Here is a 22,715-nt window from a genome sequence, read left to right on the forward strand (position 1 = left end):
TGCTAGATCCAGTAAGTGTTTCACTGGTTGGATTAGGCTTAGCCGCATTGGCTTGCACTTGCGCTAAATCTCTATACGTTTTAGTAGATTTCTAGTGGAACGGTTGCAGCATTCCTCACCTGTCTTAGGTGACGACATCTCATGATCGGGGCGGCAATGTGGCGAAGGGCGCAAGGGGGCAGGGCGAGACGAAGTTGTGCAGATTAATGGGAGAGACGGGAAGAATTTGAGGTGAGAGAATGAAGGTGGATTAATTGAAGAGAAGGAATATGCAACAGGAAATGATAGTGTCAAGGAGGGAGAGGACGATGAGGAGAAAGGAAGCAAGAGGGCAAACGAGAATAAAAAGAAGCAAGAAAAGAAGGCAATCAAGAAGAAAGTCAAACAGACAGTCAACAAGGGAGAGGAAAAGAAGAAGAAAAGTGCCCATATGTGGAGCGTTGGAATAGATACTACTCGAGTGTCTTCAGCGTGCGGATTTTTAGCCAATCATCAAAGGATGAAGTGAAGAGTAGCAGCAGATGACTTTTGTTTGCGGTGAAGTCGCGTCGTCAACTATTTCTTTGCCTCGTTCCTTCCATTTGGAGCGTTGCATTTTCTTCTTCCACCACCCACCTTCCAATACTCTCGTTTTGTGAATGCAATGGTAAGCCGCGCTACTCCATAAAAGCTACCTAGATGTTGATTATGCTTAGGCATCCGTAAATACTCACGAAACAGTTGACAAGCTGCTGGAAGAGATGAGGCCGGTGATCGAGCCGCTTCAAGCGGGCTCTAATGCCACGCATGGATTCACACGCAGAGCTCACAACTGGATTCTGCACAGCAATAGGGATGTTGATCCTTCACATAACCTTGCTCCCGTTGTTGACGCGATCCGTCGAATTAGAGACGTTCAGAGTGGGATGACTGATACCTTGGACGACCAGGGGAAGGAACTGACGGAGATCAAAGAGAAACAGGCGGGAATCATGAGTAAACTGGAAGCCCTGCGAGATGGGACAGCTGCTTTTGAGGCACATATGCAACTGGAGAGTGAGGAAGCAGGTTTAAAGCATCCAGACGCGACCATTCGCGTTCTTTCAGCTGCTGTCCGTCACTTGCAAAACAATCAAACCCGGATGAGAGAGATCATCACTGCGCTTCGCGACCAGCTCGATAGTAAGGACAAGGAAAAAAGGAAAGAGTTGGAAATGCGTGAGCTCGAGCTGGTGAAAGCAAAACCTGCAGAGCAACACAAAAATTCTCGTGAAGCTGAATCACCTATTCGCAAAAAGATTAGAGAAATAGGGAAGGGCGGCTCTGGGCTGGCTCCCGACCGTTCTCATCGCCCACCTATCGGCCCTCGATCCGGGTTAGATCGCTCGATCTTAGACCTGAATACACGCTTACAGAGCTTGGAGAGTAACTTCGCCAAGGGAAAACAAGAGTTTGCCTTCAATTTCGAAAAGAAGTTGAAGGATTTCGAGAAAGATTTGTTTGTAGAGTCGAGCAACCAGACACTCACTACGACGCTTAATCGCGTGTACCTAGCCACGCAAATCGAGACGCTTAAGCATCAGATGGCTGTTATATGGCACATACTAATGGAAGCTGAAAACATTCCTAACAGCCCAGTCTACGGCGTCCAAGCCGGCAAGGTGGCTAGCGTGGTATGATTACCCGTGGATCCTTAGTGTTCTCCCACTGACCTTTGTATGCTAGGATTACGCTGCCAGCATTACTTACTGGCGTGACAAACTCGTCAATGCGAGTAAAAATGAAGGTCGCGAACAATCGTCTGTGCATAGCATTATGGGGACTATTAAATCCAGTTTGCCACGACAGAGGGGAGGCTGGAACAATCCTAACGTGGAGAAGGCACCTGACGGAACTGGTGTGAGTTTTCTGAAAAAAGTTGGAAGATGGCTCCAGAGTTGCTTCGACGATATTCATGAGACTCGTTTGCGAGTTTGCCCAACCACGGTAACGACGGATCTCATTACGACTCGGAAGCGCTCGGCAGATGAAGTTTTGACCGGGTTTCAGGCTAAGAGACGCCTTGCTGAAGCTGTCCCGCCAGGATTCATAGGAGGGAGTTTCTATCCTCCTAGAGGGATAGACTCATACCATCCAAAAAGCCGAGCTCCATCCAGTCGTGGAGGTAAGATCTGAAAAGGATGGTATGGTAGTGATGGGTAAGATTTTGTCCAGGTGCTTGTGTCCAGGTTTTCAAGCTATCTAGATAGGATAGGAATTCCTTGGATGGAAGAAAGCGATGCGATAGGGTGCTTTTGGCACTTCTTTACGCTTGATCTGGTTTTAAGTAGCTGCTTTCAAGCTTAATTAGCTAGATACACGGCTATAGACCTCGAATATAATTAATAAAATTCTCTTGCCCGCATGCTGTGAAGATGTGGTTGTGAGAGCCTACTCTCGAAATTCTACATAATCCTCAATATGAATTAGTTGCCACACTCATGCGGGAGAGATCTAATCAGTGATGGAACTGGATTGGCGTGGATTGGCGGCAGCCTTCAAATCCACGCCAGCTGATGTAATCCTTGGCGGCGCTCCAGGAGCGCTGCTGGATATCCAGCTGTCAGTATAGAGGTCTTGGCACGATTTTAGTGTTGGTTAAGAAAGGTGGTGGGTGGCGAATATTATAAGATTGACTATATTACTCCTCTAACTCGTCCTCCTCGTCCCCCTCTTTAGGATTGTCGCTGTCCTTGAGCGGTATTACCTCGCTTAATGCGTCGCTGTCGTCGTCGACCTTGATAGCGGCGAGAGTCTTTTCTAGCGGCTTTTTATATGCGGCGACAGCTGCTTGCTCCGCATTCTCTTCTGCCCTAATAGCCTCTTGCTCCGCGATGCCTTAGCATAGCGAATGATACCAAGGGAGAGGTAGTGGTAGAGGTTGGTGGAGGGAGAAACGGCCTGATTAAGGGCGACATTGTAAGCAAAGCTGCGGTGGTAGCGGTAGGGGGCAGCGATAATCGGGCGTCCTTAATTTAGTGGCTGACACTATTGCAAGGGACGCGCAGTTATCACTTAATACTCCCCCGATTGGCTATTCACCGNGCACCGACCGCATAGCGCCTAACCTCCCTCCCGATAAGGTATAAGCTGTGGCGCGCCAGGAGCTCCATGAGCTTCAATCCACGCCACGCCGGCGTCAAGACCAGAGGATCCAGATCCAGATCCAGCTGGAGCTCCACCGCCAATCCAATTCCATCACTGGATCTAATAATTCAGATACCTTAGCCCGTCCTCTCATCTGGTACTATTTGAGTTATGCCGAACCATATTATCCCAGCTTAGAGTAGTCCAGCTCGGACTGCTCCAGGTTGCGCTGCCCATTTTGGAGTACTCCGGAGTATAGCATTTCAAACCGTGCTTCTCTAAGTTCAATTCAATCTCATTGGCACTAGGCGAGAAGACGCACAGCCACAACCCAGATAGAGAAGGAAATGGAAACCGCAAACTAAAATGCATATTGTTAGAGATCTATTGTGTAGCATTTAGAGATTTTATTCTGCTTATTATGTGCTGGAGGATTGCCAACGGATTAACTGGTGGTGTCGACCTGAATCGGATTTCCTTACCACCATCGAACTACTGTCTGACGACCTAGATCGTCTATACGAACTATGTCTCATCGAACGTCTCATCGAACGTCTCATTACCTGTTTCCATTAACTATGACCTACTGAATGACGTCGTCGTCATTCTATTTGTCACCTATCTGATGTATATAGAGAGCTTCTAGAGCCCTCTTTAATAGACAGAGTCCTCATCCTAATTCTACGTTCAGCAGGTGGGAACAAGACACTCCTAGCACACTCCCTCGATCGCGATTCCAAGACAGCAAACTGCAAGCCATCCAGGGTGGACTGTAAACGAAGTCAGGTTCTCGAGGACCAGCCCTCGCCAGTTCCATCGGGGCCCTTGGTATCGAGAAAAAAAGGCGAAGTAGCGCGACACGGGCAGTCTTGCCGAGGGTGCCAATGAATTACTTTTTGTCTAATCCTAACACCCGTCATCCCTCCGAAGACCTGCGGGGGTGGGGTTATAATCGTCATCCCAGTATACTGAATCCTAGGAGAACATACCTCTCTCGAAGATTATGTCGCCGATCCGGGTTCGTACCTTTCGATAGCCGTTCGGGAGACATTTCTTGATAAGCTCACTCGTCTCTTCCATGTCATTATCGTCCACCTCTATAGTAGCTCTGCTCGAGACGTACTGGTTAACGCACTCTAGTACAGGCTTGAGCTCGGTAAGCCATTCGTGCACCTCTTGCTCGAGCGTAGGAGCATTGTCGAAAGTTCTAGCCTTTAGGGGCTGCTGTGCCACGATGTATAGCCTTCTCAAACTTGCCAGAATAGGAGCCAAGCTTTCCAGAATAGGAGGCACGATGTGAGGGTCTGAGTGGAGCAGCGACCCGTAGAAAGGAATACCGTGATAGGCAAGGAGTTGGAGGCGCCGGATTCGTTGCCTATTAGCTGGCGCGAATTGGCTGAAGATAGTTTGACTGCTCCTATTAAGAGAAAACTCGAAGACATTCTCGCCATAAAGCACATTCAGCGCTTCCTCGCTAAGCTGCCTCGATACAAGAAGGACGACTGGGTGTCTTTTGGTGTTCAGGGGGTAATCCTTATTAGGCCACTGGTCGCAGTAGAAGATGGGGGGCTGCAATTCAATGGGCTCCCGTCGGGTAAGGAGATAGCGATAGATCTCTAGGCGTATCTCTAATGGGACACCAAGCAAGCCCGTCGGTTGGGTAGGGTGGAGTGGTTGTATCCCTAGCATGAGTGGCTATTGGTGGGATTGCAGTAGGCTTAAGAGAGCGATCGGGCTAATATAGATGAGTGGGAGGTAAAATGCAGAGATGCAGCTGAATGAGTGGAGTGAAGGAAGATGCTGTACACTCTGAAATGAAGCTTGGTGCAGTAACTAGCCTTTCAACTGTGATTGTTCCTAAATCGGAAGTCAGTGATCACGGTGAGACTTCGACTTGTCTAACTGCTTTGGTAAAGCTGGCGGGTACATCAATATGTGTCAGACGAACTCGTATGTATGGTGGATGAGTCACTGGCATCCCTGATCTAACCCTAATATGGTAGTGATCAGCACCGGTCGAAGTAGTACACGTGATTAGTGTCATCCAACCTTGGATACCTCTAGTCTTCCATTGTCTAATATCGTATCAATCATTCGCATGTGATGTTATTCCACCCTCCTCCTCACCTCCCTCCCCTGCTGTCCGGCCGATAAACCCGTCACCGCTTCCGTAACCAATTCCCTTAACTGCCTCTGTCCCTCCTCACCCTGAAAGTCCTCTCGGGCAGCCAACTCCTCAATCCGTCTCCTGAACTCCGGATCCGGCGCATCCTCCATAACCTCCTCCTCCCCAACGGTGCCCATATTGATCTTGATCCCATTCGGCAGCGGCGGCGGATGATGGAGCGCGTCGCCGGCACCACGCTCACTCTCCGTGTGCGCAGCAGCACCGGCGTCTGAAAGCGCACCGGCGCGCGCCATGACCTGGCGCAGATACGCCGCGACAGGAATGAAGTCGGCGTCCTCGCTCAGACGCTCCTCGGCCGTCTGGCCCTCCTTGTTCCGCCAGGCGACGGTCGCGCCCAGCTCCTCGACCAGACAGCGCGCGATGTCGACGGCCTCGCACACGAACAGCGGCGTCTCGCCGTCCTCGTCGACCAGGTCGGGCGACACCGAGTACGTCTGCACCAGCGCGCGCAGCAGCGCCGGGTGCGAGTACGAGGCCGCGGCGTGCAGCAGCGAGTAGCCGTGGCTGTCCTGCGCGCCGGCGAGGTGAGGGTGGCGCGCGAGGTGGGCGAGGACGGTTTGCGGGTGGTCTGGGACGGCGTTGAGAAGGACGTCGATGGTGGGTGCTGGGGGGGACGTCATTGCGGGATTTGGAGCGGCTGTTTTCTATTTTTTATTTTTGGCTTACGGAATGGATGATGCGGCGGGTCGAGAATTAATGTTTTAGGTGTGGCGACGCGGGTGGAAAGGCGGTACTGGAAACCAGATCGGGCAGTTTGCGGCTGAGTGGTGCGAGGTGGTGGCATTTTTTACGATTTGACATCGGGATGCCGCATAGACGGCATGGTAAAATTGTTTAGCCGAGCTGCGAAACGCGCAGTGCCAAGTTGCGGCTGTCAATCTGGAAAACTCGGGAAAGGCGAAACCGAAGCATCCTAGCTGCACATCAGCTCGCTGACGCGTCTCCCCCCGGCTCACTCAGCAGAGCTAGCCAAATGAGGGCCAATGAGATTGCCATTGCTTTTAGGGGGTGCAGCCCCCGCATAACAAGGTTAGTAGGCCATTAGACTGTCGCGTGCCCTGCACAAGGGTGTAATCAGTGGCTGGTTAATGATGCTTACAGCTGCAAAGTGCAGATTTTATCATGGGCTAACTACGGCTTACTTGTCCGGCGCGCTTGCTAACGACCATCGCTCTTTTTTAATTTTTGGCCATTCTTCTGATGGTGGAGAGGAGGGGGGGGGGTTGCGTGTGTGCGGCGAGCGGCACCAAGCTTTTTAGGGCGAGTCTTGTGTTTTTTATATCTTACCCTCCGTCGAACCCACAAGTCCCACTTTCTTTCCCTTTCATTTTCTTCATTTTTTTCCTTTTTTCTTACTTACTGTTTGTTGGTTCAATTTAGTAATTGACCTGATATCTCCCCTTTCTATATACGGTGAGCATGAAACCGCTGAATACAATGATACCGTCCAAACGGTTGGTTGCCTCATACATCTTCGACTGGATTGTTATTATGTGAGTTCTACATGCACTGAGTTATGCTCTACCTCGCCCAGCACACCCACCATTCCATCCATATCACCTAAGCCTACCTCGACACCCGAACACCCAAACATTTGAACACCATCTGAACACCATCTGAACACCATCTGAACACCATCTGAACACCATCTGACAACTCTCCAGCGCCATTGCAGCCCTCGGCGGCGGCGTGAATAACATAACGCCCAACTACCGACCCTTCTCACTCCTCGACCTGTCCATCTCGTTTCCGTACGTCGAGAAGGAGAAAATACCAACATGGCTCCTCATCGTCGCCGGGCTCGTCATCCCCGGCGTCATCATCTTCCTCGTTTGTCTGATCTTTGTCCCGGGCCCGGTGGTTAGCAAGCGCACATCGAAAGCACTGATCTGGCGGAGGAAGTTCTGGGAGTGGAATAGTACGTCTCTTTCTCCCCTCCCCTCTCTACCACGCCTCGCTTCTCTTCTCGCCATCACTCTCAACGCACTGAAAGTGAGAAGAATACGCGAGAGCGAGAGGGCGAAGAAGTACCCAGAAACGCCATACTAACATATTTCTCCCTCTAGCTGGCTGGATGGGCCTCGGCATGTCCGTCGCGACGGCCTTCATGCTGACCCAATGCATGAAACAGCTCTTCGGCAAGCCGCGCCCGGATCTGCTCAGCCGCTGCAACCCTAACGTAGACGCGGTATCGACGCACCGGCTCGGCGGCGACGGCATGGGGCTCTCGCCGCTGTGGGAGCTGGTCGGCGCGACCATCTGCCAGCAGGCGGACAAGGGCATCTTCAACGACGGGTTCCGCAGCTTCCCGAGCGGGCATTCGTCCTGTAAGTCGAGTCCCTCACATCCCTTATTTCCGCTTTCCCTTAGCGCTCTCCCTCAGCGCTCTCCCTAATCCCCTCCCTCCACCATCTACCGCGCATGCCCAGACCCAGCGGACCTGCAGAACCACCACTAACGACCTCCAGTCTCCTGGGCCGGCCTGCTCTACCTAACCCTCTTCCTCTGCTCCAAATTCGCCATCGCCATCCCCTTCCTCCCGCCCCGCCCCTACACCACCGACACCCCCGTCTTCGAGCCCTCCCCCAACCCCACCCACAGCATCCTCCCCACTCACCACCAAAACCCCACCACCAAAACCCCCTCCGCTTCCCCTCCGGCATCCGTACCGCTGCGCAACCAAGCCGCCGCGCCCCCAGCCTACACCCTCGTCATCGCCCTCATCCCCATCTGCGCCGCCATCTACATCTGCTCGACCCGCTACTCCGACTTCCGCCACCACGGCTTCGACATCCTCTTCGGCTCCTTCATCGGCGTCGTGTGTGCGTACTTCAGCTTCCGGTGGTACCATTTGCCCATCCGGCGGGGCGCGGGCTGGAGCTGGGGGGTGCGGAGCCGGGAGCGGGCGTGGGGGGTGGGCGTTGGGGTGACGGGGTATGTAGGGGCCGAGGGGTGGGGGTCGAAGGATAGGGAGGGGGGAGGGCTGGAGAACGGGAGGGAGGAGGCTGTGTAGAGGCGGGGGTTTTGGGGGGGATAGGGAAGATGGAGGGGCTAGGAAGGGTGGGATTTATACTGCGGGCCAGGGGCGGGAAAATAGTCGTGTGGGGATCAGGGAGGGGAAAATGTCGTCTGCTTCTAGCGTGGCGTTGGCGGGTTGCGGAGGGGAAGTGCTCTATGGAGCGTGTTGTAATATCTTGCTGGGACCAGGTCTTTTTCGTTTTGTATGTGTAGATTAGCGAGACTGGCGGTCAGATTGAATGTCCAGTCTAGTTCGATTCAATCAGGGAGATGTTGGGGCGTGTTATGGTGGCTGTAACGGTAACGTCGATTTCTATTGCGACGGCGGCGGCGACGGCAATGCACCGGCTTGCTCTTCGGCCCCTTCGCTTTCTAGATTCTTAAAGCCTTGGAAGTACTGCGGGGGTAGTTTGGAGTTAGTTTGCTCTCAATACGCTGTTTGCGGTTGCTGTGGTGGGGCTAAGCGAGAGAGACGAACCTTTCTTCTAAAATCATTGAGCTCGTCTGCGTGAATCCCGGCGCCGCACTCGCGCCTCGGGATCAGCAAGCTGCGGTCGACCTCGTTATCTGGTAGCCGGCGGTACGTGAGCAGTCTGCGTGACCCTGTGTTCGATTTCAAATATCAGCAGTGGCTCGGGGATCATCAATGGATATCCGCTTCGAGAATTAAGAGGATAGGAGAGGAGGATCGGAAAGGCGATGTGGAAAGATGCATGCGGATGTGAAAAGGCAAGGGGTGGGACAGAGGGGCTGGCGCTTATCTTACACTTGTTGAATGGCTGCGCGCACACGCTGACGATTTTCAGACATGGATGCGTCGGGATGGCGAGCTCAATGTCCTCGTCATTGGCGGTGGGCATCCACATGGCCAAACGCCCGTTTTCGACTAGCGTCAGGGAAGCAAAGTGCAGGATGTCGTCGAGCAGGGCCGTGAAACTGTAGGGACGTTTCGGTGGGATGTAGCCAGGTTCTCTGGACGTGGGTGTTAGCTTGGGATTAGGTGAAAAGGAGGATATTGGAAGTGAGGTAGGGTCAGGTATTTGATGTGAAAACATGGAAAGCGAAGGAAGATATGAAAATGAGGGAGGAGGGATAGTGAAGAAGACAAGGAGAGTGATTGGGAAGGAGAAACAAAACGAGAAGACGAAGTCGTACTGGTATCTATCATGAGCAACGCCTTTCCTCCCATCACCCCTTCCCTCCTTCAACCCCAATACTTTCAGGCCCTCACGCACGCCATACGGCGGATCACAAACTATGCCATCCAGCCATGCTCCTCTCTCGCTCTCTCCCCCATCCTCTCCCATACAACCCCTCATAGGCGAATTCGTTAAATCGCTGATAAACCCATCCAAATACAACCCTTCAAGCCCATACTGCCTAAAATTCCCCCTAACATCCCGTCCACCCTTGCCCCTAATACTGCGCCCATCAATATCACTCCCCATGCCAATCGCCCCAAAATGCGCCACGGCAACCGGAAACCCACCGGTCCCCATAAACGGGTCATAGAACAACTTCCCGGGTGCCGCGAGCGCGAGATTCGCCGTCACAAGCGCCAGCTCCGCATCCATCGACGTCGTGCTGATGTAGTGCCGCTTCTTGAGGTCGTATGTCGTCTTGGCCGCACGCCCGGAGCCCGCGACGAACGCGCCGAGGTACAGCGCGTGCGGCTCGCTGGCGTTCAGGGTGTAGTCTTCGAAGACGCAGAGGTCCAGCGTCGGGTCTTTCATGCGGATCGGGCCGTCGAGCGACATGTAGGAGAAGGACTCGATGATGCTGCGTTGCGCGCTGCTGGTGCGCGAGCCGCGGAAGGAGTCGAGGGTGAAGCGGAACGAGGATGTGCGGTGCTGCGCCCATTTTGGGGTAGAGAGAGCGCGTACGGATATGTGAAGATCGGTATAGCTGGTTCCGCGGCCCCAGAGCTCGTAGATGCCTTGGGAGAGTATGCTGCGGGTTATGAGGTGGATGGCGGCATCGGAGGAGCGGAGGGAGATGATACAGAAGGGTGACTATGTAGAGATATTAGTTTATAGAAAGAGACATTTTGATATTGGAAGGTAATGATGATGGAGGAGATATTCAAAGAAATAGCTATCAGGAAAATGGGTAGACTTTGGGAATGACTGAAGGGCAGAGATAGCAGTTCTCATTTGTGACTCAATATATATGTTGAGATCTTCTCATAGAAATGTAAAAGAGATACGAAGGTCATATTCTAAAAGACGCTCAACGGAGCTATAAAATTCAAGGCTATTGAATACACGAGCACATCAAAAATCCAGCCTTACATCTTCGCTATACAATATAATTTCCATCTTGATGCCCGTCAACTCGGCAAGAGCCTCGAGTTCGGCTTTGCGGAAGCTCTCGTGGACTTGAGCGAGCCTAACGAGATATTCAGGCATATCGACGGTCTTCTCTAGAAACGAGTGGAATTATATGTTTGAACAAGCAAAATTTTATAAATCCAAAATGAGAGCACGGATAGTGAACGAAATTAATCGGGTATTGGCATAGCGGCCTTCGAGGGCTTGCAGGGAAACTGAACCCAACCTTTTAATGCATCTTTAATATTGTTCATCGAGCTGGTTGGAAAAGTGGGAGTCATGTGTGCCGTTAGGCTGAGGTTGACGTTGTGTGGGCAAGCGAACATCAAAGGATTTGGTTTCAGACTCAATATATCTCAAGCCAGAACTCTCGTCCGCAGACCTGATGGATGTATGAATGTTATATAGGGCTGTTGAATTATTGCTATTGTCCATTCTGAGACTGGGATGTTGCCCCGAGTCCACTGGTAGAGCGGAAATTTACACACTTTTATCCTTTCTCTGACCGTTGTGCTACCCATAACTAAATAGTTTCATGATACGTATAAAACCAGGTGCGCCGCTCAAAAATAGACAACTTCAAACTTAGATATATAAGGACCGCCATCGTCATATATCCGCAAAATCAGTCATCCTCATCTGACGAGTAGTTGGCTAAACCTAAAGCGAGAGGCTTAGGATGTTGAGGTTGTGGAGATGCAGAGAGCAATTCTTTTGCCGGACTCTGAGCCTTGGCTTGTTGATTTTGCCCCGGAATGACCTTCGTGGGACTGGTTAATGCTTTCACTGTCTCAACTGGTTTCACCTGCATCGCTGTGGGTTTTGCGCGTTCAGGCGGAGGAGCCTCTGGTGACAAAGCGGCTTTGGAAGCTGGTAGAGCTTGCTCTGACGTTGATGACTTCCGGAGTTTCACTCTCCTTGGGGCCTCCTTATTCTTGCCTTTCTTACGTTTCCTCTCGCTGATGACCCACTGCTCCTCTTCGCCCGGTGGATCACCAATACTCTGTTCTGCAAGTGTTGCCTTCTCCGCTTCCTCCTGCTGTTTGCGAAATAGGTCTAGTTGTTCGATCGTCTCTTTCCGAATCGCTGCTTCCTTAGCGCGTGTAGACTCGAGTACGGAATCAAGGAATTCGACTTCGTCTTCGTCAAGGGAGCGGAATTGGTTCTTGAGGCGGTTTGCCTGTAGTGTATAATTGTCAGAAAAGCGGTGAAATGGGCCTTTGGTGGAGGCGATGGAACATACCTCTTCAAAAGCTTCCTGTTTTGCGGCTGCAATTACCAACCAAGATCTAACATGTTAGTCTTGCGTTCGATGAAACATCAAACTGACACTATGACATGTGCAAATCCACCTTTATTGGCTTGGAGAACCTCGTAGAGTGACTTCCCGTCTGCCTGCCGCCCTTCTTCCTCCTTCCGTCTTCGGGCTTCTTCTATCTCGTTTTGTGCTTTTAACCACCCATCATCCCGCTCTAGCGGCTGCTCGTTTGTCCCACCGGAAACGAAGCGTGACATAGCCCGGACGGGGGTAAGGTTGGTAGGTAGTTGTTTAATCCGGTTGGGTCGGAGGACTCCGAAGCTGTTGCGGGAAAGTCCAAGCTGCAGGTCGAGTAAGTCACCGGATTGCTCTGCTTACAATAGTTTCCAGGACAGACACCGCGGCAACTGGATAGAATTTGATCAGCATCGGCCGTCTCGGCGCAAAGATTATCATCCTACAAATTTAGCTGGTGGAAAAATTATGGTAGGGCGCCCTTTCAGTCTGGGTCATAGTGCCCTCCAAGGTTTGGCATGATGAAATGGCAAAATACGAGAATGGATATGTCCCTAAATAGAAAATATTGAAGCCTCCCCACTCAATTCCCATTTTATCTGCTTTATCTCCTCTAAAATCTTTCTTTCACAAATAATTCCTCTCTCCCTGAATGCTAAGATCCCAAAGTCTACGCAAAATGGCTCAGCACACGAAGTCTACTTACACCCTCAACACTGGGGCAAAGATACCCGCTATCGGGCTAGGTACCTGGCAATCAAAGCCCAGCGAGGTCCGCGAAGCCGTTAAGGTTGCTCTTCAGCGCGGTTACCGCCATATTGACACTGCCCTTGCCTATGGCAATGAAGAGGAGGTTGGTCAGGGAATCAGAGACTCTGGTGTTCCGCGTGAGGAGATCTGGATCACAACGAAGCTTGACAACCCATGGCACCATCGCGTCGAAGATGGTGTCACCTCTTCGCTAAGATCTTTGGGCGTTGACTACGTTGATCTCTACCTTATAGTAAGCAAATTCGAACAATTGCACCGAAATTAAATTAACAACTCTCAGCACTGGCCTTCAAGTACCGACCCGAATGATCTGAAGAAACATCTGCCTGACTGGAACTTCGTCAAGACATGGTGAGCCGTTCTTACGAGTCTTAGACACTAGACTTCCATAATTAACATGTTAATTCCAGGCAAGAAATGCAAAAGCTCCCAGTCTCCGGACGCGTCAAGAACATTGGAGTATCCAACTTCGGCATTAGGAACCTTGAGATACTTCTAAATGACCCGTCATGTAAAATTGTTCCTGCTGTGAACCAAATTGAGCTTCACCCCAACTGCCCATCGTAAGGGCTCTTATTCCCTCGTAGAATGCACTGGAATTCCAGTTTAGCTGACTTTGAAATAGTCCTAAACTCCTAGGATACTGCAAAGCCAAGGGAATTCACTGTACCGCCTATTCCTGTCTCGGTTCGACCGATTCTCCTCTCTACAGAGACGAAGCTCTTCTCAAGATCGCCAAAGCCAAGGGGAAGACACCACAGCAGGTGCTATTGATGTGGGGCCTACAGCGCGGGACGTCAGTCATTCCAAAGAGTGTTACCGCCTCCCGTATCGAGAAGAACTTCGAGCTTGACGGTTGGGAATTGACCCCCGAGGAGGTCCAGAAGCTGAGCTCACTCCCCGACCGCTTCAAAGTCTGTAGAGATGCATGGTTGCCGATCAAGGTTTTCTTCGGAGATGATGAATAGAATGGAATGTATTAATTCGTTGAACTCCGAGCGTACGAAATATATGGGATACGATTAGGCTCATAGCCGCAGCTGGAACGAGAGGTGTACAGAATAACTTATGTCTCAATGAGCTTATTAAAATATGAATAAAATACCACACTTACGTATTTACTCTAAAATTTTCTCTATGATTGGCTTGAAATGTGACCGTTCAAAGCGCTTTGTAATTGTGCACGGGCCTTATTTTCTCTGCCTAAAACCGACTGTCAGCCTGGTCCTTGTTTATATCCTCGACACCACACCTCGTGTCTTATCATTAAGCCCTCACGTTTGATAAAAGTGCGCACTATGCTATAAACTTGCCAAAGTTCACTGTCTAGGTCAGTGAACGGGTAAGTGTGAGGATACGCACTCTATGCCCCTCCATCACAATGTAAGACAAATTCCGCACCTTCACACAAGCAGGAACCCGAACTGTGAATCATCAAGACATGAAATTCAGGCTCTTCCATCATGTCGGCAGTCTATTCCATTCCTTTGGTCATTGCTCTGGAACACTGTCAAGATCCGCGTACGTTTTTAATACCATCGTCAAATATAGCCACGTTCACATCTACTAGTGGACTGTTGACTTTGGATACGAAAAGGCGGGCATCTTTCCAGGAAATACACTCCACTTTGATCCAAGATCTATTTAAGACTTGGTTTGGGCTCTCTGGGACCTCGTGTTGAACAGACCCTCCAGCGAAGGAGTCCGCACACAGCTGACAGCATTCCAGAATGGACCCGTTTAGATATCGAAAGGCATATGAAGCGTTGACCTACCACTGCCAGCAGGTGGAGTCGCTTCTATCTCAATCAGTTCGTCCGCAACAGTCAGCGTTGTCACCGGGAGGCGCCACTGGTTGGCGTACTGACAATGAACAGAACTCTGCTGGATCAGAGCAAGACGGGTTAGACACGGAAACAGCCACCGAACATGAGGATCCGGATGGCATGGAGTGGACGCCAACTGCAACTCCGATAATCCCGGTGAAGTGTGAACCGTCATCGGTTTTGCCAGATCAAGCACGTCATTTGCTGCCGAGTCGTACTGATGGCTCGCATACCGTTAACAGGAGCAACGAGACATCTGCCATCGTATCTCAGCTCCAAGGTGGAGTCCTAGTAGATAAGAGTATCGAAAAACTTGTTCAAGTACTCCCTCATGTTCTAAACTACGATGGCCCGAAGATATTCACACCTTCAACAATAGAAGTACCCAAAGATTTTGGCATGCAAATGAGCATCTCTATCAATCATCACCTAGCCCTGGTGGCAGATCGAAAGGTATTGGAAAAATACCGGAGACTACTTGGCCATCGCCGGACTGCCTCTAAACGCAAACATATTAGGCTTGGATTTAATCCTGTTCAGATAATAAAGAAGCAGGCTCTAGTCTTACCAGACAATGTTCAGACAAAATCCTCAACTTTAAACAACGATATTCATTCCATCTTCAGGCCTGAAAACTTTCATGGATGTCCTGACGATATCTATGAGCAACTCAAACCAGCACTGCGATTAGCTACGCTTTTGATACTGCACCGAGCGACTTCAAGCTTTTGGCATACCCTTCTCTTCGGAGAGCGAGAGTTATGCCGCAAAGCAACAGAGCAGTACGGCCAGGAATGCTGGAGGATTCGTAATGATGTGTCCTGGTCGGCAGAGCAGGCCGCATGCATGGAGCAGTTTCTTAACAGCCAAGTTGACACAGTCCACTTTCTCTTCCACAAACAACCCTTGCCTCCAGATCCCCATTACGCCTCTATGGGATTAGTTACCGACTACAAGAATGGGCTCCGCCGACAGATAGATGGAAAGTGTCACAAAAGCAAGATTTGTTTGCATACCGACTTTTATACCACAGCAAAAAGGCTGAGTCTACTGCAGTACCCGGATCCGGCGATGGTGTTACGTTTCAATCTCTTCCTCGCAATCTGCCTTGCCCATGAGATGGCACACTTCATTGAGGTATCTGGACCTCACAACGAACGGCCCCTCGGTAGACCTGAAGTATTTTTCCATGATAACATATGGACCGAGTCAGGCATCGCTTTCGAACTCAAGGTATTTGGTGGTCGGGTACATCCAATTTCACTACGCATTGATTGTGGGCTTGGCCTTGCCATTCTCAATTATCCCCTAAAAGAAATCTATGAGCGGGAAGACAACATCTTATACACCGTACCGATGGACTACGTCGCTAGGATTCAACAGCAAGAGACTTGGGACCGGGACTACAGCAAGGCAGACCCGACTGTCTTTCATATTCCCCGAAATGGAACTCGCTCGACCGAATTGAATGGAACCAACTTGATGATTTGGGAAGATGAGAAAGATGCGGACATTTCGGACAAAATTGATGGCAAGGACACAACTTTTCATCGAATGGATGATGGTCAAATTGTAAGAAATCTGTCAAACAACAGACGCCCTGTTAAACTACCCGAGGTTCGGCGTTGGGGCCCATACAACCGTCCGCGAAGTCAAAATATGGGAATTGAGACTTGCGTATCACCAAAGACTCCAGATTGCGAGCAGGACGAAGCGGAGGAGACGGAAGAGGCAGATACTACAGAGATAGTTGATGAGGATGCGATGGCATGAAGATATAATGGACTTAAGATATGATGGACTTGGGTTTTCGATAGACTTTGCCTTGGTACGGCTTGGATAATGGATTATACCCATTTGGAATGTCAATGACACAAGATCTTAGAGGGAGGCGCACTATTTGTCTGTAAATATGTTCTGCTCCATATTCTTACCATACTGAGCGTTTTCGCATTTCTTGTATGGAAGGCAAATTTGAAGCAATATTACAATATAATATGATAGTTATGAATTGTATTGAGAATACCAGGGAACTTGCAGCAATTGTGATACTACATTTTTCGCTTAACTTGGTAGGAGACGTCTTGGCGCTCACTGTGGAAATTCTGGTGAACTTGCGGCAACATTCTACGAACCCCTCTCTTCCACACGGCTTCTCGGTATCCACCACTATGGCAGACACTCTGAAAGACTCGCCGTTTCGTGCGGTGCAAGTCGAGGCGCTGGTAAGACCCTTCCCGCAAAAGACACAGTTCCCCACTAACAACAGTAGGTGGTTATGAAAATCATAAAGCATTCTTCACAAACGTTTCCCACCACAGCGACGGGCTCTCTCGTAGGAATGGATGTGAACGGCACTCTTCAAATTACCAACACCTTCCCTTTTCCCACCGTCGATATCCCTGCGACAGACGGACACCAGGATTCAACATCGAACTTGGCCGCGGCTGCTCCCCGCGCAAAGGCGAACGCCGCATATCAGAACGAGATGATTAAGTTTCTTCGGGAAGTGAATGTGGATGCGAACAATGTGGGCTGGTATACCAGCACGAGCATGGGAAATTTCGTCAACGCGAACACAATCGAGAATCAGTACTTTTATCAGAAGGAAATGAACGAGAGGACAGTGGCGCTAGTGCATGATGTTAGCAGGAGTTCACAGGGAAGCTTGAGCCTAAGAGCTTTCAGACTTTCTCCTAGCTTCATGGCTGCATATAAGGAGGGCAAGTTCACAACGGAAAGGTAGGAATACTCCGTCTTTAATAGCTTGAAAAGAGGTATGAAGGGTATTGACCGTATCGCAGCCTTCAGAAGAGCGGTCTTCGGTACCAAGATATTCTAGTCGAACTTCCTCTGACTATCCACAACTCACACCTTCTTACTTCCCTCCTCCACCAACTTCCGTCGAACGCGCCAGAGGAGCTGCCGTTCCCTCCAAATCTCGCTGCACTCCAGCAAGATCCCAACACTCCGCAACCACCTCTATACCCCAACTTCGATTCGCTTGACCTATCAATCGATCCCTTCCTTGAGAAAACTTGTGACCTTCTCCTTGAAAGCATTGAGAACCATCACACGGAACTCAACAACCACCAATACTACCAGCGATCGCTTGGTCGTGAACAAGCGAAGATTACCGCATGGCAGCAAAAGCGAAAAGCGGAGAATGCCGCTAGAGCGGCTGCAAAACAAGCGCCACTCCCAGAAGATGAGTGGCAGAGGCTTTTCAAGCTTCCACAGGAGCCAAGCCGGCTGGAGGTGCTGCTTAATTCGAGGCAAGTTGAGCAATATGCTAGGCAAGTAGATGGATTTACCGCTAGTGTGAGCGCAAAAATGTTTGCGGTAAAGAGCAATTTACTCCCTGGAGAGTAGATTATGGATCGGCCGGCTTTTCTTTTCCTTTAATCCGAATGCGCGTGCTACCCTCTGTTTGGCATGGGCACGGCGTTATGATGGCATGATGGTAGATTCTGGCGGGATGCTATCAACGCGAGCGCGAGAAACGGGCATTTAGCTTAGTAGAATAAAAAATCAAGCCTCTTCTTAAGACTATATTATTACTATGATGGTGAAATAAGCTTTCTACAATATTGGATGAGGCCATCTCATTAATATCGCCAATAAATATGCGACGGGGTTCTATAGAAGCCAGGTTGAGAGAAAAGGTACAAGTTGGACATAACCTCCAAGGCTGGAAATAAAGAGCCGAGTGGGAAAGCTTAGCCTTTCACGTCCGATTCCCTCGATCTCCAGCCTTGGCATCGGGCATCGTGAGAAGACGCTTAAAGCAGCGACGAAAACTTGATCATGGATCAAGGCGAAGTAGCTCTGCGGCACCATGGTCTGCCACCTGCTCTAAGAACGCTACAACCAGCCACTTTGCAGGCGCTCCACCAACCGCAAGATGCTCAGCTGCACCATCATGCACTTCAATCTCTCGCACCTAATTTGCAAGGCTTGGATGCAGCAGATCCAAGCACCCTCTTCCACCAGCAGCGATTCCACCATGAGCTAAGTGATGCTCCTCACCCCCATGCTCTACAAGGACCAAATCCTTTCAATCACGGCGCTCTACCTCACCTCCACCATCTGCAACAAAGCCTTGCTCCTCAAGCTTATCCGCAACATCAAGATAATGGATGTCAATTCGGCATTTTGGCGGCGCAGCAGAGCCATCTCGGAGGCGCTGGCAATACTCCTAGGCCACAGCCAAGCCAACTTTCGCATTTGAGTCAGGATAATGAATTTGTGCAGATTCCAGATCAAGAGGACACCATTTTCAAGAGTGATGGTCAGTTTGAAGGCCTGAAAATTATCCCACATCCACCGGATCTACAGGCCTGGCGGGAGAAGTTATTCGATGTGGATGATACCATTGTCTTGACTGAAGACCAGTGGGTATTGCAAGCCCGCATGACTCAAGCAGTGATACTGATAGCTAGCGTCTATATAGATTCCAAACTTACTTCCCTCATATTGACAATGTCTACTCGCATCGCTCAACTCAGAAATACAAGCGCAAGCCTTTCATATCACATTACTGGGACTGTCGTCTGAAAGGGCGTCCTCCGGGCACGAAGAAGTCGACCGATCCTGAGAAGAAGAAGCGCAAGCGCACTGCCCGCGAGCGGGATCTCTGTGATGTGAAGATCAAGATTACAGAGTACATGGCTGGAGCGGTGCCTCCAGAGCTCTATGCGCCATCAAACCAACAGTCTCCGCTGGACACGCTGAACGCGAATAGCTTCTTTCCTCAGCCTCAGTCAGCTTTGGCATCCCCAAGCCAGGTCTCGCCCTGGTCTATGCCCACAGTTGGGCCAGCAGTTTCGCTGAATCAATCGCCCTCTGGAGGCAAATACTATACAATACAGCGGGTTAATGGCAATGGGGGAAATGGAAAGAGCGATGGAGTTGCTGGGCCTCATAAGCACACATTGGAAGAGAGCGACCGTGTTAAGAAGAACAGTGTTATTCGGTGGATGGCAAAGAACGAGAAGGACAAGAAAAAGACCCAGGTGAGCCCGGAATGTCTCTTAAACTCGAATAAATTTTATAGGATGTTGTGGTGCATATATTTGGGCCCTGGAAAGACATCAATTCTGTCACGTCATTCCAGGTGCGGAGAACCTAGGAAGATCACGGAGATTTGCGGGGCTCCTTGCATTTTCTTATTTGGAGGCTCGGTCACTATGAAATATGGACATAAATCATCACCTCTTCCACCATCTCTACATCACGTACACTATTTCTGTGCTCAGTCAAGATATCGCGCTGTTCCAAGTCACTTGTGCCTCCACCTTTGCAAGCCGTGTCAAGTGCCAAGCCACTTACGTCAAGAGACTCTGTCTTATTCATCTTTTTCATTTAACTCTTCAGTTCATACGACGTCGAAATTGTCCTCCAAAATGACGGACGCTAACCAGAACAATCAATCTGAAAAGAAGACATACCACAAGAAGGCCACTGGCAATGCTTCAAACACTGTCAAGAAACACAGTAAAGAAGAAGACCTTAAGTTATATGGCAGTTGTTTCTGGTGAGTCTGATTAAAGGTTCATGCAGTCATCGTCAAATCCCATTCCAGCTTGGTGACGTCAGCCCCGTTTCTCGGCTAATCCTGTCGTTTTAGTCCCTTCGTTCAGCGTGTTTGGATATCGCTGGAGATGAAGCAGGCCATATATCAGTATATTGAAGTCGATCCATACAAGAAGCCGCAATCTTTGCTAGATGTCAATCCCCGGGGGTTGGTGCCTGCGCTGCGCCATGGTCCCACTTGGTCTTGCCATGAATCCTCAGTATTGATGGAATATGTACGCTCGTGAACCATGTGTTTTTCTGAACATCAACGTTGACATCTCGGCAGCTCGAGGATCTCAATATCGGACAGCCTTTGTTACCTACGGACGCACAAGGTCGAGCTACTTGTCGCCTCTGGAGCGATCATGTGAGCGCAACCATCGATACATCTTCAGGCACTATAAATTACAGTTTCTAATACATCTTCGCCCAGATAAACCGCCATATAATCCCCAGCTTCTACCGCTTCCTGCAAGAGCAGGACTCCTCGAAGCAGACCTCGCACGCCGAAGAGCTCAAGACCGAAATCGATAAGCTGGTCGACGCCACCGACCCTACCGGGCCCTTCTTCCTGGGCCGGAACATGTCGTTTGTGGATGTGCAAATCGCGCCTTGGGTTATCCGTCTCAACCGCGTGCTAAAGCCCTATCGTGGCTGGCCGGAGCCAGAGCCCAATAGCCGCTGGGCGAGATGGGTGGAGGCGATTGAGATGGATGAGCACGTGCAGGCAACGACGAGCACGGATGAGCTTTATTTGGACAGCTATGAGAGATATGCTGGTAAGTATTGCCCAGAGCTAGGGTTTATGCATTATATTAGGGTCAGCAACAGTGGCTAATGTGGATGGGCAGAGAATCGTCCGAACACGTCCCAGCTGGCTAATGCGGTCAACTCAGGTCGTGGGTTGCCGTGAGATCATTGGACCCACACTGTTTAGGGGTTTTTGAGTCTGACTTGAAGCCGTGGGAGCAAGTTCTCTACAAAGACATGCCGGAAATCAAAGTACTTTTCTCATCCTGCTTATATCTTGGCTCAAGGGCAGTGGGGTTTCCCAGCCTTCAGGTCTACTGGAAGCTCTTATGGAGAATGCGTTTCAATGGGTGGGGTAGCAATGGTGTGAAGATTAATGGAGCTAATGCTTAATTTCTTCCCCCTTTGGGATCAGTTTGGAGCAGGCCTCGATGGAGTATTGAGCTGAATAGCACGGTAGTGATTCTTGGAGTTATTAATGTTAATGACTATACGACTAGTTTGAGTAGGTGAAACAACGAGAAACGGGTAGGATTGAGTGGGTATGCGTAGCTAGTGTTTGATATGCTGGAATATATCCTCTACCAGACTAATTAAACAACGACAAGCGGATGTGACTATGCCATTTCTGCTCGGGACTGCTTTTCTATTTTTGTTCCAGAACGTCGACTATAGATGGCCTGACCTATCGCCTCCAGACTGTATTCGCATGCCGTGACGTCACCCAGCTCGTGACGCCAGCCTTCCCTGCACCAAGAAACAAAAGGATACTTTAAAAGCACTAAAATTCCCAACTTAATCTACTTAATTAAATTCCTCAGAACAATCACTCTCCCAAACAAAATAAGAACTTCCAGCTTCTATATTATAAACTAAACAAACCCCCCCAAAACCAAAGGAAAAAGGAATTATATATCAGCAACCATGCCTCTCGTAGTCCCAGGCCTCATGTCCAAGGGCGGCAGCAAGGACAAGACAGCCGACTGGCAGAACCAGCTCATGGGCAAGAAGCTCGGGGACACCAGCGACAACATGGTTCGTCCACCCTCTTTCCCCCTCGCCTTTGCCGTCCACCAGAACCCCCATATACATTCCCCCCTCCCTTTTGCAATCTCAACCCGGTTTTCGTAGCCTAGAAGCAGTCGAGCTAACATGCCCGGCAACGCACCAGACCTTCGCGAAGTCGGACCTCCCCAAGGAAACCCGCGTGGTGAAGGAGGGCGATGCGGTGACCATGGACTTCAGGCCGGACAGGTACGCCCAAGCCGCATGCCCCGTCCGAGGAAGCAGACTCGCACGGGAGCAAATAGCGTAAATGCTGACACGGAGCGCCGCTAGACTCAACGTCCATGTCGCCGACGACGGCACCGTCACGAACGTCACGCACGGATAGGCCCTGCGTGGTGGTGGGGTAGGATCGGGCTGGGCTGGGCTGGCCGAGGGGTTGTTAGTGGTGGTGGTGGTGGTGGTGGGGGGTTAACGATATCACGATGGACATGGCATCGGGGTGGGCATGGGGCGCGTTCATCTAGGTGCATTGCTGCGTGATGGGGTAACTGGCACTCACGGGGGACGGGGAGGTTTTTTTGCGCTGGATTGTGTAGGACTACGCTACCTATTTACCCCCTTCTCAAAACCCCTAAATAGCACCAGTGCCAATAGAATAGAAGATCGAATCATCCGAATGAAAACAAGAGTGAGAAAAGAAGTTTCTCGAAGAACGTGAAAATTTTGTGCTTGCGCGACGAACCGTGTTCTGAGCTCTCAATTTCGCCTTTGCCATTGAAACCGCAGTGAGAGGCGAGAAGGGATAGTTGTTGTTAGAGGAGATAGAAATATGTTCCGGTAGAAGAAAATAGGGGATGAGGGGTGGGGTA

The 22,715-nt window shown here is 50.3% G+C and overlaps 11 protein-coding genes across 11 annotated transcripts; 7 read left to right on the plus strand and 4 right to left on the minus strand.

Annotated features, from left to right (window-relative positions):
- Window positions 1-643: 643 nt before the first annotated feature.
- Window positions 644-2,154, plus strand: K441DRAFT_674840 (uncharacterized protein; the record flags this gene model as incomplete). The annotated part of the gene is made up of 3 exons (XM_067650800.1): window positions 644-646; window positions 696-1,652; window positions 1,705-2,154. 3 exons carry the CDS (start codon window positions 644-646, stop codon window positions 2,152-2,154), a joined length of 1,410 nt encoding a protein of 469 aa, XP_067506888.1.
- Window positions 2,155-3,744: 1,590 nt separating this feature from the next.
- On the minus strand, window positions 3,745-5,047 carry K441DRAFT_361228 (uncharacterized protein). The gene is made up of 3 exons (XM_067641385.1): window positions 5,033-5,047; window positions 4,095-4,962; window positions 3,745-4,037 (listed from the first exon to the last, which is right to left on the minus strand). Exons 2-3 carry the CDS (start codon window positions 4,792-4,794, stop codon window positions 4,012-4,014), a joined length of 726 nt encoding a protein of 241 aa, XP_067506889.1. The 5' UTR covers window positions 4,795-4,962; window positions 5,033-5,047; the 3' UTR covers window positions 3,745-4,011.
- On the minus strand, window positions 4,929-6,353 carry K441DRAFT_361157 (uncharacterized protein). Its single transcript, XM_067641384.1, has 3 exons — window positions 5,155-6,353; window positions 5,054-5,096; window positions 4,929-4,962 (listed from the first exon to the last, which is right to left on the minus strand). Exon 1 carries the CDS (start codon window positions 5,911-5,913, stop codon window positions 5,212-5,214), a length of 702 nt encoding a protein of 233 aa, XP_067506890.1. The 5' UTR covers window positions 5,914-6,353; the 3' UTR covers window positions 4,929-4,962; window positions 5,054-5,096; window positions 5,155-5,211.
- Window positions 6,354-6,730: 377 nt separating this feature from the next.
- Window positions 6,731-8,306, plus strand: K441DRAFT_547534 (PAP2 domain-containing protein; the record flags this gene model as incomplete). The annotated part of the gene is made up of 4 exons (XM_067642917.1): window positions 6,731-6,786; window positions 6,958-7,211; window positions 7,360-7,620; window positions 7,762-8,306. The coding sequence occupies 4 exons, from the start codon at window positions 6,731-6,733 to the stop codon at window positions 8,304-8,306; spliced, it is 1,116 nt and encodes a 371-aa protein (XP_067506891.1).
- Window positions 8,307-8,501: 195 nt separating this feature from the next.
- On the minus strand, window positions 8,502-10,897 carry K441DRAFT_655215 (tRNA guanosine-2'-O-methyltransferase TRM11). Its single transcript, XM_067647811.1, has 5 exons — window positions 10,603-10,897; window positions 9,467-10,323; window positions 9,078-9,283; window positions 8,790-8,914; window positions 8,502-8,708 (listed from the first exon to the last, which is right to left on the minus strand). Exons 1-5 carry the CDS (start codon window positions 10,717-10,719, stop codon window positions 8,625-8,627), a joined length of 1,389 nt encoding a protein of 462 aa, XP_067506892.1. The 5' UTR covers window positions 10,720-10,897; the 3' UTR covers window positions 8,502-8,624.
- A 70-nt stretch (window positions 10,898-10,967) lies between these two features.
- K441DRAFT_630282 (uncharacterized protein) lies at window positions 10,968-12,304 on the minus strand. Its single transcript, XM_067646264.1, has 3 exons — window positions 11,994-12,304; window positions 11,885-11,910; window positions 10,968-11,821 (listed from the first exon to the last, which is right to left on the minus strand). Exons 1-3 carry the CDS (start codon window positions 12,154-12,156, stop codon window positions 11,267-11,269), a joined length of 744 nt encoding a protein of 247 aa, XP_067506893.1. The 5' UTR covers window positions 12,157-12,304; the 3' UTR covers window positions 10,968-11,266.
- Window positions 12,305-12,309: 5 nt separating this feature from the next.
- On the plus strand, window positions 12,310-13,800 carry K441DRAFT_655218 (Aldo/keto reductase). Its single transcript, XM_067647812.1, has 4 exons — window positions 12,310-12,917; window positions 12,966-13,036; window positions 13,096-13,248; window positions 13,311-13,800. Exons 1-4 carry the CDS (start codon window positions 12,594-12,596, stop codon window positions 13,651-13,653), a joined length of 891 nt encoding a protein of 296 aa, XP_067506894.1. The 5' UTR covers window positions 12,310-12,593; the 3' UTR covers window positions 13,654-13,800.
- A 192-nt stretch (window positions 13,801-13,992) lies between these two features.
- K441DRAFT_655219 (uncharacterized protein) lies at window positions 13,993-16,370 on the plus strand. Its single transcript, XM_067647813.1, has one exon. It carries the CDS (start codon window positions 14,416-14,418, stop codon window positions 16,282-16,284), a length of 1,869 nt encoding a protein of 622 aa, XP_067506895.1. The 5' UTR covers window positions 13,993-14,415; the 3' UTR covers window positions 16,285-16,370.
- A 282-nt stretch (window positions 16,371-16,652) lies between these two features.
- Window positions 16,653-17,919, plus strand: K441DRAFT_630291 (eukaryotic translation initiation factor 3 subunit 3). Its single transcript, XM_067646265.1, has 3 exons — window positions 16,653-16,736; window positions 16,784-17,253; window positions 17,316-17,919. The coding sequence occupies exons 1-3, from the start codon at window positions 16,683-16,685 to the stop codon at window positions 17,881-17,883; spliced, it is 1,092 nt and encodes a 363-aa protein (XP_067506896.1). The 5' UTR covers window positions 16,653-16,682; the 3' UTR covers window positions 17,884-17,919.
- A 352-nt stretch (window positions 17,920-18,271) lies between these two features.
- Window positions 18,272-21,441, plus strand: K441DRAFT_655222 (uncharacterized protein). Its single transcript, XM_067647814.1, has 7 exons — window positions 18,272-18,905; window positions 18,965-19,526; window positions 19,953-20,047; window positions 20,141-20,321; window positions 20,375-20,455; window positions 20,522-20,867; window positions 20,940-21,441. The coding sequence occupies exons 1-7, from the start codon at window positions 18,319-18,321 to the stop codon at window positions 20,999-21,001; spliced, it is 1,914 nt and encodes a 637-aa protein (XP_067506897.1). The 5' UTR covers window positions 18,272-18,318; the 3' UTR covers window positions 21,002-21,441.
- Window positions 21,442-21,762: 321 nt separating this feature from the next.
- On the plus strand, window positions 21,763-22,231 carry K441DRAFT_547494 (uncharacterized protein; the record flags this gene model as incomplete). The annotated part of the gene is made up of 3 exons (XM_067642915.1): window positions 21,763-21,873; window positions 22,010-22,092; window positions 22,177-22,231. The coding sequence occupies 3 exons, from the start codon at window positions 21,763-21,765 to the stop codon at window positions 22,229-22,231; spliced, it is 249 nt and encodes an 82-aa protein (XP_067506898.1).
- Between the last annotated feature and the right edge of the window lie 484 nt (window positions 22,232-22,715).

This window comes from Cenococcum geophilum (assembly GCF_001692895.1).
Source record: "Cenococcum geophilum 1.58 unplaced genomic scaffold K441scaffold_9, whole genome shotgun sequence".
In the NCBI taxonomy this organism is placed as follows: Eukaryota; Fungi; Ascomycota; class Dothideomycetes; order Gloniales; family Gloniaceae; genus Cenococcum; species Cenococcum geophilum.